The 14,545-nt window shown below is 45.2% G+C and overlaps 1 protein-coding gene across 1 annotated transcript in view; it reads left to right on the top strand.

Moving 5' to 3' along the window:
- The window catches only part of LOC106609610 (exocyst complex component 4), an 816,839-nt gene that overhangs the window by 98,135 nt on the left and 704,159 nt on the right, over window positions 1-14,545 (top strand). Inside the window, exons 8-9 of the mRNA XM_045700059.1 lie at window positions 2,756-2,901; window positions 10,591-10,679. Coding sequence (XP_045556015.1) covers window positions 2,756-2,901; window positions 10,591-10,679 — 235 coding nt within the window. The remainder of the gene's footprint in view (window positions 1-2,755; window positions 2,902-10,590; window positions 10,680-14,545) is intronic.

Raw genomic sequence — 14,545 nt, 5'->3', positions numbered from 1 at the left:
GCATTTAATTAAGTCTCCCGGGTTAGGTAGTGGGCCACGCTCCATCAGCAGATCACATGGTCATTAGTAATTAATACGCTGACAGGATTAGCGCTCTCTGCTAGGCTTGCATGGTGTCGCTGGAGGGCAGGGGTGGCAGGGGGGCCTGAGTGATGGCTTCCAGAGGGGGAGAGAAGGGAAAAAGTGTGTCTGTGTAGTGGGTCGGCGTGTGTGTTGTCGGGAGAGGGGCGGGTAGGTGTGTGTGTGTGTGTCTGTGTGTCTGTGTGTCCATGCCAGTTTGCTCACACTAGTGTGTGTGTGTCTGTGTGTCCATGCCAGTTTGCTCACACTAGTGTGTGTGTGTGTGTGTGTGTGTCTGTGTGTCCATGCCAGTTTGCTCACACTAGTGTGTGTGTGTCCATGGCAGTTTGCTCACACTAGTGTGTGTGTGTCCATGCCAGTTTGCTCACACTAGTGTGTGTGTGTGTCCATGCCAGTTTGCTCACACTAGTGTGTGTGTGTGTCTGTGTGTCCATGGCAGTTTGCTCACACTAGTGTGTGTGTCCATGCCAGTTTGCTCACACTAGTGTGTGTGTGTGTCCATGCCAGTTTGCTCACACTAGTGTGTGTGTGTGTCTGTGTGTCCATGCCAGTTTGCTCACACTAGTGTGTGTGTGTGTCCTGTGTGTCCATGCCAGTTTGCTCACACTAGTGTGTGTGTGTGTCTGTGTGTCCATGGCAGTTTGCTCACACTAGTGTGTGTGTGTCCATGCCAGTTTGCTCACACTAGTGTGTGTGTGTGTCCATGCCAGTTTGCTCACACTAGTGTGTGTGTGTGTCTGTGTGTCCATGCCAGTTTGCTCACACTAGTGTGTGTGTGTCCTGTGTGTCCATGCCAGTTTGCTCACACTAGTGTGTGTGTGTGTGTGTCTGTGTGTCCATGCCAGTTTGCTCACACTAGTGTGTGTGTGTCCATGCCAGTTTGCTCACACTAGTGTGTGTGTGTCTGTGTGTGTCCATGCCAGTTTGCTCACACTAGTGTGTGTGTGTGTCTGTGTGTCCATGCCAGTTTGCTCACACTAGTGTGTGTGTGTCCATGCCAGTTTGCTCACACTAGTGTGTGTGTGTCTGTGTGTCCATGCCAGTTTGCTCACACTAGTGTCTGTGTGTCCATGCCAGTTTGCTCACACTAGTGTGTGTGTGTCCATGCCAGTTTGCTCACACTAGTGTGTGTGTGTCTGTGTGTGTCCATGCCAGTTTGCTCACACTAGTGTATGTGTGTGTCTGTGTGTCCATGCCAGTTTGCTCACACTAGTGTGTGTGTGTCCATGCCAGTTTGCTCACACTAGTGTGTGTGTGTCTGTGTGTCCATGCCAGTTTGCTCACACTAGTGTCTGTGTGTCCATGCCAGTTTGCTCACACTAGTGTGTGTGTGTCCATGCCAGTTTGCTCACACTAGTGTGTGTGTGTCCATGCCAGTTTGCTCACACTAGTGTGTGTGTGTCTGTGTGTCCATGCCAGTTTGCTCACACTAGTGTCTGTGTGTCCATGCCAGTTTGCTCACACTAGTGTGTGTGTGTCCATGCCAGTTTGCTCACACTAGTGTGTGTGTGTCTGTGTGTCCATGCCAGTTTGCTCACACTAGTGTCTGTGTGTCCATGCCAGTTTGCTCACACTAGTGTGTGTGTGTGTGTGTCTGTGTCCATGCCAGTTTGCTCACACTAGTGTGTGTGTGTCTGTGTGTCCATGTCAGTTTGCTCACACTAGTGTGTGTGTGTGTGTGTGTGTGTGTGTGTGTGTGTGTGTGTGTGTGTGTGTGTGTGTGTGTGTGTGTGTGTGTGTGTGTGTGTGTGTGTGTCCATGCCAGTTTGCTCACACTAGTGTGTGTGTGTGTGTGTCCATGCCAGTTTGCTCACACTAGTGTGTGTGCTGAAGTCTTCCCTCTGTGGTGATGGGGGTCTTCTCTCCAGCAGTAATGACATCATTACAGGTCGACTGTATTTCCATCTGCTCCAGCATTACTCTCACCCCACTTTAGGCCGCCCCGCCACGACGCTACGCGGGTCAGAATTACAACGACACGGGCTAAATGGCCCTGCTAAATGATGAAGCCATTAGGAATGGGAGGCTAATTCAGAACATATGTAGTCCCGGGGAGAGAGAGAGAGATGGGGAGATACTGGGGGAAGACAATGAGGAAAGTTAACTTTCTTACCCGACATCTTCAATATCTGTCAGTCTGGGGTTGTTGTTACATCTGTATAAGGTATTTATGATCGTTGATGAGACATGGATGGAGCGGGTTTTAAATATGCAGACGGACTTAGAAATGGGGGATGTGATATTTTGATGACTCGCCGGAACTCTTTCGTGGATTGCTGTGTTAACCTCGATGACATAATCAGTTATAGATCATTGTTCTGCTGACAACATAATTCCTTATGTTCAATGTATTATATGACATAATGCTATGACATACATGAACTGACATCATAATATGTATGTTAGTTGTGTGGTGTTCTTGGAGGATCGTAGATGAGCCTAGATTGTCACCTCTCACAGTGATGACTGTTGCTCTATACTCCAATCCGTTGGATGAATCCTAACTTGGAAAACAAAGAACTTGAGCCCTCTGTCAGTGAGTTGTCATTGATGACATGTAATATGTATTGTTTTACTTAACTTAGTGGAATGCGTTTATTGGAAGTCGCTCCCAGAGCGTCTCCTAAATCTAAGTACATAATTGCTAAATTACTAAAATGTCAATGTTCTCTAGGTTCTGTTGATGGACTACCTGGATGTGAAGAACACTAAAAGTGCTGCCGAGCCCTCTGCCCAGCTCACCTACGCCAGCACTGGCAGCGAGTTCGCAGCCTTCTTCGCCAAGAAGAAACCCCAACGTGCCAAGCAGTCCCTCTTCAAGTAAGACACAGACAGGCTAAAAACCTTGAGCATTGAGGGCCAGTTTTACCAGACCTAGATTAAGCCTACTCCTGTACTATAAAACATGCTTGATGGAGAATGTCCTTTGAAAGTGCTTTTTTAGTCAAGGAAAGGGGGAAGATGGCCCCTACACTTCAGAACCCTAACAGAACCAGGTTAGTGTGCAGTAGGGATGTCTATAGTATTAGTGTGCAGTAGGGATGTCTATAGTGTTAGTGTGCAGTAAGGATGTCTATAGTGTTAGTGTACAGTAGGGATGTCTATAGTGTTAGTGTGCAGTAGGGAGGTCTATAGTGTTAGTGTGCAGTAGGGAGGTCTATAGTGTTAGTGTGCAGTAGGGATGTCTATAGTGTTAGTGTGCAGTAGGGATGTCTATAGTGTTAGTGTGCAGTAGGGAGGTCTATAGTATTAGTGTGCAGTAGGGATGTCTATAGTGTTAGTGTGCAGTAGGGATGTCTATAGTGTTAGTGTGCAGTAGGGATGTCTATAGTGTTAGTGTGCAGTAGGGATGTCTATAGTGTTAGTGTGCAGTAGGGATGTCTATAGTGTTAGTGTGCAGTAGGGATGTCTATAGTATTAGTGTGCAGTAGGGATGTCTATAGTATTAGTGTGCAGTAGGGATGTCTATAGTGTTAGTGTACAGTAGGGATGTCTATAGTGTTAGTGTGCAGTAGGGATGTCTATAGTGTTAGTGTGCAGTAGGGATGTCTATAGTGTTAGTGTGCAGTAGGGATGTCTATAGTGTTAGTGTGCAGTAGGGATGTCTATAGTGTTAGTGTGCAGTAGGGATGTCTATAGTGTTAGTGTGCAGTAGGGATGTCTATAGTGTTAGTGTGCAGTAGGGATGTCTATAGTGTTAGTGTGCAGTAGGGATGTCTATAGTGTTAGTGTGCAGTAGGGATGTCTATAGTGTTAGTGTACAGTAGGGATGTCTATAGTGTTAGTGTGCAGTAGGGATGTCTATAGTGTTGGTGTGCAGTAGGGATGTCTATAGTGTTAATGTGCAGTAGGGATGTCTATAGTGTTAGTGTGCAGTAGGGATGTCTATAGTGTTAGTGTGCAGTAGGGATGTCTATAGTATTAGTGTGCAGTAGGGATGTCTATAGTGTTAGTGTACAGTAGGGATGTCTATAGTGTTAGTGTGCAGTAGGGATGTCTATAGTGTTAGTGTGCAGTAGGGATGTCTATAGTGTTAGTGTGCAGTAGGGATGTCTATAGTGTTAGTGTGCAGTAGGGAGGTCTATAGTGTTAGTGTGCAGTAGGGATGTCTATAGTGTTAGTGTGCAGTAGGGATGTCTATAGTGTTAGTGTGCAGTAGGGATGTCTATAGTATTAGTGTGCAGTAGGGATGTCTATAGTGTTAGTGTGCAGTAGGGATGTCTATAGTGTTAGTGTGCAGTAGGGAGGTCTATAGTGTTAGTGTGCAGTAGGGATGTCTATAGTGTTAGTGTGCAGTAGGGAGGTCTATAGTGTTAGTGTGCAGTAGGGATGTCTATAGTGTTAGTGTGCAGTAGGGATGTCTATAGTGTTAGTGTGCAGTAGGGATGTCTATAGTGTTAGTGTGCAGTAGGGATGTCTATAGTGTTAGTGTGCAGTAGGGAGGTCTATAGTGTTAGTGTGCAGTAGGGAGGTCTATAGTGTTAGTGTGCAGTAGGGAGGTCTATAGTGTTAGTGTGCAGTAGGGATGTCTATAGTGTTAGTGTGCAGTAGGGATGTCTATAGTGTTAGTGTGCAGTAGGGAGGTCTATAGTGTTAGTGTGCAGTAGGGATGTCTATAGTGTTAGTGTGCAGTAGGGATGTCTATAGTATTAGTGTGCAGTAGGGATGTCTATAGTATTAGTGTGCAGTAGGGAGGTCTATAGTGTTAGTGTGCAGTAGGGATGTCTATAGTGTTAGTGTGCAGTAGGGATGTCTATAGTGTTAGTGTGCAGTAGGGATGTCTATAGTGTTAGTGTGCAGTAGGGATGTCTATAGTGTTAGTGTGCAGTAGGGAGGTCTATAGTGTTAGTGTGCAGTAGGGATGTCTATAGTGTTAGTGTGCAGTAGGGATGTCTATAGTGTTAGTGTGCAGTAAGGATGTCTATAGTGTTAGTGTGCAGTAGGGATGTCTATAGTGTTAGTGTGCAGTAGGGATGTCTATAGTATTAGTGTGCAGTAGGGATGTCTATAGTGTTAGTGTGCAGTAGGGATGTCTATAGTGTTAGTGTGCAGTAGGGATGTCTATAGTGTTAGTGTGCAGTAGGGAGGTCTATAGTGTTAGTGTACAGTAAGGATGTCTATAGTGTTAGTGTGCAGTAGGGATGTCTATAGTGTTAGTGTGCAGTAGGGAGGTCTATAGTGTTAGTGTGCAGTAGGGATGTCTATAGTGTTAGTGTGCAGTAGGGATGTCTATAGTGTTAGTGTGCAGTAGGGTTGTCATAAGTATTAGTGTACAGTAGGGATGTCTATAGTATTAGTGTGCAGTAGGGATGTCTATAGTGTTAGTGTGCAGTAGGGATGTCTATAGTGTTAGTGTGCAGTAGGGATGTCATAAGTATTAGTGTACAGTAGGGATGTCTATAGTATTAGTGTGCAGTAGGGATGTCTATAGTGTTAGTGTGCAGTAGGGATGTCTATAGTGTTAGTGTGCAGTAGGGATGTCTATAGTGTTAGTGTGCAGTAGGGATGTCTATAGTGTTAGTGTGCAGTAAGGATGTCTATAGTGTTAGTGTACAGTAGGGATGTCTATAGTGTTAGTGTGCAGTAGGGATGTCTATAGTGTTAGTGTGCAGTAGGGATGTCTATAGTGTTAGTGTGCAGTAAGGATGTCTATAGTGTTAGTGTACAGTAGGGATGTCTATAGTGTTAGTGTGCAGTAAGGATGTCTATAGTGTTAGTGTGCAGTAGGGATGTCTATAGTGTTAGTGTGCAGTAGGGATGTATATAGTGTTAGTGTGCAGTAGGGATGTCTATAGTGTTAGTGTGCAGTAGGGAGGTCTATAGTGTTAGTGTGCAGTAGGGATGTCTATAGTGTTAGTGTGCAGTAGAGAGGTCTATAGTGTTAGTGTGCAGTAGGGAGGTCTATAGTGTTAGTGTGCAGTGGGGATGTCTATAGTATTAGTGTACAGTAGGGATGTCTATATTGTTAGTGTGCAGTAGGGATGTCTATAGTATTAGTGTGCAGTAGGGAGGTCTATAGTGTTAGAGTGCAGTAGGGATGTCTATAGTGTTAGTGTGCAGTAGGGAGGTCTATAGTGTTAGTGTGCAGTAGGGATGTCTATAGTATTAGTGTGCAGTAGGGAGGTCTATAGTGTTAGTGTGCAGTAGGGAGGTCTATAGTGTTAGTGTACAGTAGGGAGGTCTATAGTGTTAGTGTGCAGTAGGGATGTCTATAGTGTTAGTGTGCAGTAAGGATGTCTATAGTGTTAGTGTGCAGTAGGGATGTCATAAGTATTAGTGTACAGTAGGGATGTCTATAGTATTAGTGTGCAGTAGGGATGTCTATAGTGTTAGTGTGCAGTAGGGATGTCTATAGTGTTAGTGTGCAGTAGGGATGTCTATAGTGTTAGTGTGCAGTAGGGATGTCTATAGTGTTAGTGTGCAGTAAGGATGTCTATAGTGTTAGTGTGCAGTAGGGATGTCTATAGTGTTAGTGTGCAGTAGGGATGTCTATAGTGTTAGTGTGCAGTAGGGATGTCTATAGTGTTAGTGTGCAGTAGGGAGGTCTATAGTGTTAGTGTGCAGTAGGGAGGTCTATAGTGTTAGTGTGCAGTAGGGATGTCTATAGTATTAGTGTACAGTAGGGAGGTCTATAGTGTTAGTGTGCAGTAGGGGTGTCTATAGTGTTAGTGTGCAGTAGGGATGTCTATAGTGTTAGTGTGCAGTAGGGAGGTCTATAGTGTTAGTGTGCAGTAGGGATGTCTATAGTGTTAGTGTGCAGTAGGGATGTCTATAGTGTTAGTGTGCAGTAGGGATGTCTATAGTGTTAGTGTGCAGTAGGGATGTCTATAGTGTTAGTGTGCAGTAGGGATGTCTATAGTGTTAGTGTGCAGTAAGGATGTCTATAGTGTTAGTGTGCAGTAGGGATGTCTATAGTGTTAGTGTGCAGTAGGGATGTCTATAGTGTTAGTGTGCAGTAGGGATGTCTATAGTGTTAGTGTGCAGTAGGGATGTCTATAGTATTAGTGTGCAGTAGGGATGTCTATAGTGTTAGTGTGCAGTAGGGATGTCTATAGTGTTAGTGTGCAGTAGGGATGTCTATAGTGTTAGTGTGCAGTAGGGAGGTCTATAGTGTTAGTGTGCAGTAGGGATGTCTATAGTGTTAGTGTGCAGTAGGTAGGTCTATAGTGTTAGTGTGCAGTAGGGAGGTCTATAGTGTTTGTGTGCAGTAGGGATGTCTATAGTATTAGTGTACAGTAGGGATGTCTATAGTGTTAGTGTGCAGTACGGATGTCTATAGTATTAGTGTGCAGTAGGGAGGTCTATAGTGTTAGTGTGCAGTAGGGATGTCTATAGTGTTAGTGTGCAGTAGGGAGGTCTATAGTGTTAGTGTGCAGTAGGGATGTCTATAGTGTTAGTGTGCAGTAGGGAGGTCTATAGTGTTAGTGTGCAGTAGGGAGGTCTATAGTGTTAGTGTGCAGTAGGGAGGTCTATAGTGTTAGTGTGCAGTAGGGAGGTCTATAGTGTTAGTGTGCAGTAGGGCTGTCTATAGTGTTAGTGTGCAGTAGGGATGTCATAAGTATTAGTGTACAGTAGGGATGTCTATAGTATTAGTGTGCAGTAGGGATGTCTATAGTGTTAGTGTGCAGTAGGGAGGTCTATAGTGTTAGTGTGCAGTAGGGATGTCTATAGTGTTAGTGTGCAGTAGGAATGTCTATAGTGTTAGTGTACAGTAGGGATGTCTATAGTATTAGTGTGCAGTAGGGATGTCTATAGTGTTAGTGTGCAGTAAGGATGTCTATAGTGTTAGTGTGCAGTAGGGATGTCTATAGTGTTAGTGTGCAGTAGGGATGTCTATAGTGTTAGTGTGCAGTAGGGATGTCTATAGTGTTAGTGTGCAGTAGGGATGTCATAAGTATTAGTGTGCAGTAGGGATGTCTATAGTGTTAGTGTGCAGTAGGGATGTCTATAGTGTTAGTGTGCAGTAGGGATGTCTATAGTGTTAGTGTGCAGTAGGGATGTCTATAGTGTTAGTGTGCAGTAAGGATGTCTATAGTGTTAGTGTGCAGTAGGGATGTCTATAGTGTTAGTGTGCAGTAGGGATGTCTATAGTGTTAGTGTGCAGTAGGGATGTCTATAGTGTTAGTGTGCAGTAAGGATGTCTATAGTGTTAGTGTACAGTAGGGATGTCTATAGTGTTAGTGTGCAGTAAGGATGTCTATAGTGTTAGTGTGCAGTAGGGATGTCTATAGTGTTAGTGTGCAGTAAGGATGTCTATAGTGTTAGTGTGCAGTAGGGATGTCTATAGTGTTAGTGTGCAGTAGGGATGTCTATAGTGTTAGTGTGCAGTAAGGATGTCTATAGTGTTAGTGTGCAGTAGGGATGTCTATAGTGTTAGTGTGCAGTAGGGATGTCTATAGTGTTAGTGTGCAGTAGGGATGTCTATAGTGTTAGTGTGCAGTAGGGATGTCTATAGTGTTAGTGTACAGTAGGGATGTCTATAGTGTTAGTGTGCAGTAGGGATGTCTATAGTGTTAGTGTGCAGTAGGGATGTCATTAGTATTAGTGTGCAGTAGGGATGTCTATAGTGTTAGTGTGCAGTAGGGATGTCTATAGTGTTAGTGTGCAGTAGGGATGTCTATAGTGTTAGTGTGCAGTAGGGATGCCATTAGTATTAGTGTGCAGTAGGGATGTCATTAGTATTAGTGTGCAGTAGGGATGTCTATAGTGTTAGTGTGCAGTAGGGATGTCATTAGTATTAGTGTGCAGTAGGGATGTCTATAGTGTTAGTGTACAGTAGGGGTGTCTATAGTGTTAGTGTACAGTAAGGATGTCTATAGTGTTAGTGTGCAGTAGGGATGTCTATAGTGTTAGTTTACAGTAGGGATGTCTATAGTGTTAGTGTGCAGTAGTGATGTCATTAGTATTAGTGTGCAGTAGGGATGTCATTAGTATTAGTGTGCAGTAGGGATGTCTATAGTATTAGTGTGCAGTAGGGATGTCTATAGTGTTAGTGTGCAGTAGGGATGTCTATAGTGTTAGTGTGCAGTAGGGATGTCTATAGTGTTAGTGTACAGTAGGGATGTCTATAGTGTTAGTGTGCAGTAGGGATGTCTATAGTGTTAGTGTGCAGTAGGGATGTCTATAGTGTTAGTGTGCAGTAGGGATGTCATTAGTATTAGTGTGCAGTAGGGATGTCTATAGTGTTAGTGTGCAGTAGGGATGTCTATAGTGTTAGTGTGCAGTAGGGATGTCATTAGTATTAGTGTGCAGTAGGGATGTCTATAGTGTTAGTGTGCAGTAAGGATGTCTATAGTGTTAGTGTGCAGTAGGGATGTCTATAGTGTTAGTGTGCAGTAGGGATGTCTATAGTGTTAGTGTGCAGTAGGGATGTCTATAGTGTTAGTGTGCAGTAGGGATGTCATTAGTATTAGTGTGCAGTAGGGATGTCTATAGTGTTAGTGTGCAGTAGGGATGTCTATAGTGTTAGTGTACAGTAGGGATGTCTATAGTGTTAGTGTGCAGTAGGGATGTCTATAGTGTTAGTGTGCAGTAGGGATGTCTATAGTGTTAGTGTGCAGTAGGGATGTCATTAGTGTTAGTGTGCAGTAGGGATGTCTATAGTATTAGTGTGCTGATTCAGGCTGTTGCAGTGTCTAACTGGAGCCACATGGCACATACAGACTTACAAAGCCATTTTACGTTATGTACCCCAACCACAAGGCAGACCTGTAGTAGTAGCTCCAGGGTTTAACTGCTGACCTCTTGTAGTGTAAGGACTGGGTCTCTGAGTAGGAGTGACAGTAGTCTAGTCCCTGATCGGTTTGGCTAAGACGTGACAATGACCATAGGAGTTGGCAAGACAGCAGAAACAGATCTGGGACCAGGCTAGAGAGACAGCCCAAACAGATCTGGGATCAGGCTAGAGAGACAGCCCAAACAGATCTGGGACCAGGCTAGAGAGACAGCCCAAACAGATCTGGGACCAGGCTAGAGAGACAGCCCAAACAGATCTGGGACCAGGCTAGAGAGACAGCCCAAACAGATCTGGGACCAGGCTAGAGTGACCGCACAAAAACATCTGGGACCAGGCTAGAGTGACCGCACAAAAACATCTGGGACCAGGCTAGAGTGACGGCACAAACACATCTGGGACCAGGCTAGAGTGACGGCACAAACACATCTGGGACCAGGCTAGAGTGACGGCACAAACACATCTGGGACCAGGCTAGAGTGACGGCACAAACACATCTGGGACCAGGCTAGAGTGACGGCACAAACACATCTGGGACCAGGCTAGAGTGACGGCACAAACACATCTGGGACCAGGCTAGAGTGACGGCACAAACAGATCTGGGACCAGGCTAGAGTGACGGCACAAACACATCTGGGACCAGGCTAGAGTGACGGCACAAACACATCTGGGACCAGGCTAGAGTGACGGCACAAACACATCTGGGACCAGGCTAGAGTGACGGCACAAACACATCTGGGACCAGGCTAGAGTGAAAGTGTGTTTCTCTCTTCCAGGTTTGAGTCGTCGTCTCACGCCATCAGCATGAGTGCCTACCTGAGGGAACAGAGGAGAGAGCTGTACAGCAAGAGTGGAGAACTACAAGGTAAGGGAGGGCAGGAGGGAGGGAGGGGTGTGGAGAGGTACAGAGCTGGGAAGGAGTAGAACAAGGGAGGTGCCAAAACAAAGAGCGCCCCGTGTTGCACCTCAAGCCCAACACTATAACAGAGTCCTGCGCCAGACAGACAGACAGACAGACAGACAGACAGACAGACAGACAGACAGACAGACAGACAGACAGCGAGGGGGAGATTGGAGAGTGAGTCCCTGGAGAGTCTCACTGTTCCACAGCTTTTCTTCTGTCTGGTTTCTCTCCCCTTGCTCCCTCGCTCTGCGATGACCTTGTGGTTTCAATCAGCGGCGCCTGACAGCACTGTTTGCCTGCTTGTTTCATCGGTTTTTTTCAAACCCCGTTCCTCCGAGACATTGCCTGTGTGTAAAATGGAAGTGAGAGGCATGGTGGAAGAGAGAGAGGTCGTTGAAAGGAGGAGAGGTTCCGAGAGAGAGAATTATTTTCAGATCCTGCATAATCGGTCATATGTCACAATTTCCATGATTGCATTTCGAGCAAACTTTAAGGTGAGTCACAGCAATGCTAAGTGTCACCTGTTTAGCATTGAACAGGTGAAACATCTCAACGACCCTCCCTCGCAGGCCTCGAGGTATGATTTCAATTTTGATAGGAAACGCCAGTCAATGCTAACCTAGCATACAGGCTCCATACACAAAATGATCGCCCCGTTCGAAAATTCCAGATGAACATTTCCTTAAAAAGATGTGCTTCAAATAGCCGCCAACTTTTGTCCTTACCCCTCGGTAGCTCAGATGTGAAAAAGATAATAAACCAATATTTGGGCCGGTGGTTGAATGCCTGGCAGCATTAAACGAAGATGACATTTCTCTGCCTTTCATTTCTGCTTTCACAATGCTTAGCTCGGGTTCCGCAGACTGCTAGGGACCTGAATGGCAGAGAGAGATTCAAGGAATCAAATTATTTAGAAAAGTTAAATAAATCGACTTGGATGAAAAGTCACTGTTATCATCACACCACTGTATGTAGAAGCCATTCAGTGATTTCTGAAGGAATACATTATAATTAGAAAAACATGTAGAGACTTTCAATCTCTTTTTTTTTAAATGAATCTGACTGTAGAACAGAGAGAGATTGAGAGATGTTGAGTTAGCCTGGCCAAGGGATTATCCAACACTTAAAGAGAGCAGTCTTTTCTCTACTAGACATAAGATCTCACCTCGATATACAGTAATCCATTCACACAGTCAACCATCACCAGCACACTTTCTCTATTGGCTGATGCCAGTTTTATAGTGCAGCTGGCATAGTTGATTGGAGTGTGATATTTAGAGCTCCAATAATCAAATCTAACAAAATCTACACAGTTTATTAGGTACACCACCCTGTTCACGAAAATGGTTAGCTCCTACAGACAGATGGCCGTGGATTGCTACAGTTCAAGTCGGACGTTTGCATACAGTTACACGGAACCCAAACCGTCTGTGCTCGTGCGTCATCGTGCATAAATGTATTTTGTCCCCCCACACCAAACGAGATCACGACACGCAGGTTAAAATATCTACTAGCTACTAGCTGTGTTTCCCATGATAAATAAGGGCTGTACTTCTCTGCAGTGACAGGACTGTAGTACTACTAGCTGTGTTTCCCATGATAAATAAGGGCTGTACTTCTCTGCAGTGACAGGACTGTAGTACTACTAGCTGTGTTTCCCATGATAAATAAGGGCTGTACTTCTCTGCAGTGACAGGAGTGTAGTACTACTAGCTGTGTTTCCCATGATAAATAAGGGCTGTACTTCTCTGCAGTGACAGGAGTGTAGTACTACTAGCTGTGTTTCCCATGATAAATAAGGGCTGTACTTCTCTGCAGTGACAGGAGTGTAGTACTACTAGCTGTGTTTCCCATGATAAATAAGGGCTGTACTTCTCTGCAGTGACAGGAGTGTAGTACTACTAGCTGTGTTTCCCATGATAAATAAGGGCTGTACTTCTCTGCAGTGACAGGAGTGTAGTACTACTAGCTGTGTTTCCCATGATAAATAAGGGCTGTACTTCTCTGCAGTGACAGGAGTGTAGTACTACTAGCTGTGAATGGTGGACGGTTTGTTCTTTGTCTCTTTACCTGAGGGAGATGGTACATTCTGTTACATATCCTTAACAAACGGTATCTCTCAGGGGGTGCGTGTATGTGTGTGTGAATGGGGCCCTTCCGTCTCCCTCATTACAAACACATGCCCAGAGCTTAGGAAGCTTAATTACATCGTCTCTCCAGTGAAGCACACCGCGTATGCTTCCATTAATCCACAGCTTCATCTAAAGGCTTCATTATAGCTACATATGGACCCACAGCTGGGTGGGTGAGTGGGTGTGGGTTTGTATAGATGTGTGTGTGTGTGTGTGTGTGTGAGAAACAGAGGGAAGGCAGGAGACATGTCCCTGTATGTTTAATCTCCCTCTAGCTAGCTCTTTGAACAGAGAGGCTCTCTCTTTCTGGTCTAGAATCATAATCTAGAGAGCCTCTCTCTTTCTAGTCTAGAATCATAGTACAGACACTTTTTCCTTCCATTCCATCCACTCCCGACTCCATGAATAAATGATGGAAACAGGGAAACCACTTCCAAGGTACAGATTTGTTATCATAGCCCTGAATGCAGGCAATTGCTTTATCCTTTCCTGTTTTCCTCCAAAGTGCCAGTTGGGAGAGAGTGAGCGGGATGTTCATCATTGCCATTTCCAAGATATTTCTCAATAACCACGTTTTTTTTTAGACTATACCTTTTTGAGTTGTTTTTGTTAGCGCAGCAACAGAACAGAGCTGTATTACCTTACCCCAGGGCAGGCAGTGTTGAAATGACAACTACACCATGATCTAAACACAAAGGTTTGTCTATCAGCCTCCGCTCCTGCCTCGTATGACCTCCCCTCCCACCCAGACACGGTCATAATAGACCCGCAACTCTGTTTCACGCGTTTCTATCCCCCTATCTTCTATATTTCCCTTTTTGAATTTCAAAATGGCTTGTTGTCAAACAAAATACTTGACTCTCCGCAGTAGTCCACCTTTTCTTTCTCCCTTAATTCCTATTGTGTGTGTCCTTCTACAGTATGTCTGCCCGCATGTGTGTGTCCTTCTACAGTATGTCTGCCCGCATGTGTGTGTCCTTCTACAGTATGTCTGCCTGCATGTGTGTGTCCTTTTACAGTATGTCTGCCCGCATGTGTGTGTGTGTGTGTCCTTCTACAGTATGTCTGCCCGCATGTGTGTGTCCTTCTACAGTATGTCTGCCCGCATGTGTGTGTCCTTTTACAGTATGTCTGCCTGCATGTGTGTGTCCTTTTACAGTATGTCTGCCTGCATGTGTGTGTGTGTGTCCTTCTACCGTATGTCTGCCCGCATGTGTGTGTCCTTCTACAGTATGTCTGCCCGCATGTGTGTGTCCTTCTACAGTATGTCTGCCCGCATGTGTGTGTCCTTCTACAGTATGTCTGCCCGCATGTGTGTGTGTGTGTGTCCTTCTACAGTATGTCTGCCCGCATGTGTGTGTCCTTCTACAGTATGTCTGCCCGCATGTGTGTGTGTGTTGCCTTCTACAGTATGTCTGCCTGCATGTGTGTGTGTGTGTGCCTTCTACCGTATGTCTGCCCGCATGTGTGTGTCCTTCTACAGTATGTCTGCCCGCATGTGTGTGTCCTTCTACAGTATGTCTGCCCGCATGTGTGTGTCCTTCTACAGTATGTCTGCCCGCATGTGTGTGTGTGTGTGTCCTTCTACAGTATGTCTGCCTGCATGTGTGTGTCCTTCTACCGTATGTCTGCCCGCATGTGTGTGTCCTTCTACAGTATGTCTGCCCGCATGTGTGTGTCCTTCTACAGTATGTC

Source organism: Salmo salar, chromosome ssa17 (genome assembly GCF_905237065.1).
Source record: "Salmo salar chromosome ssa17, Ssal_v3.1, whole genome shotgun sequence".
NCBI lineage: Eukaryota > Metazoa > Chordata > Actinopteri > Salmoniformes > Salmonidae > Salmo > Salmo salar.
This window is presented reverse-complemented; position numbering and strand designations above follow the sequence as displayed.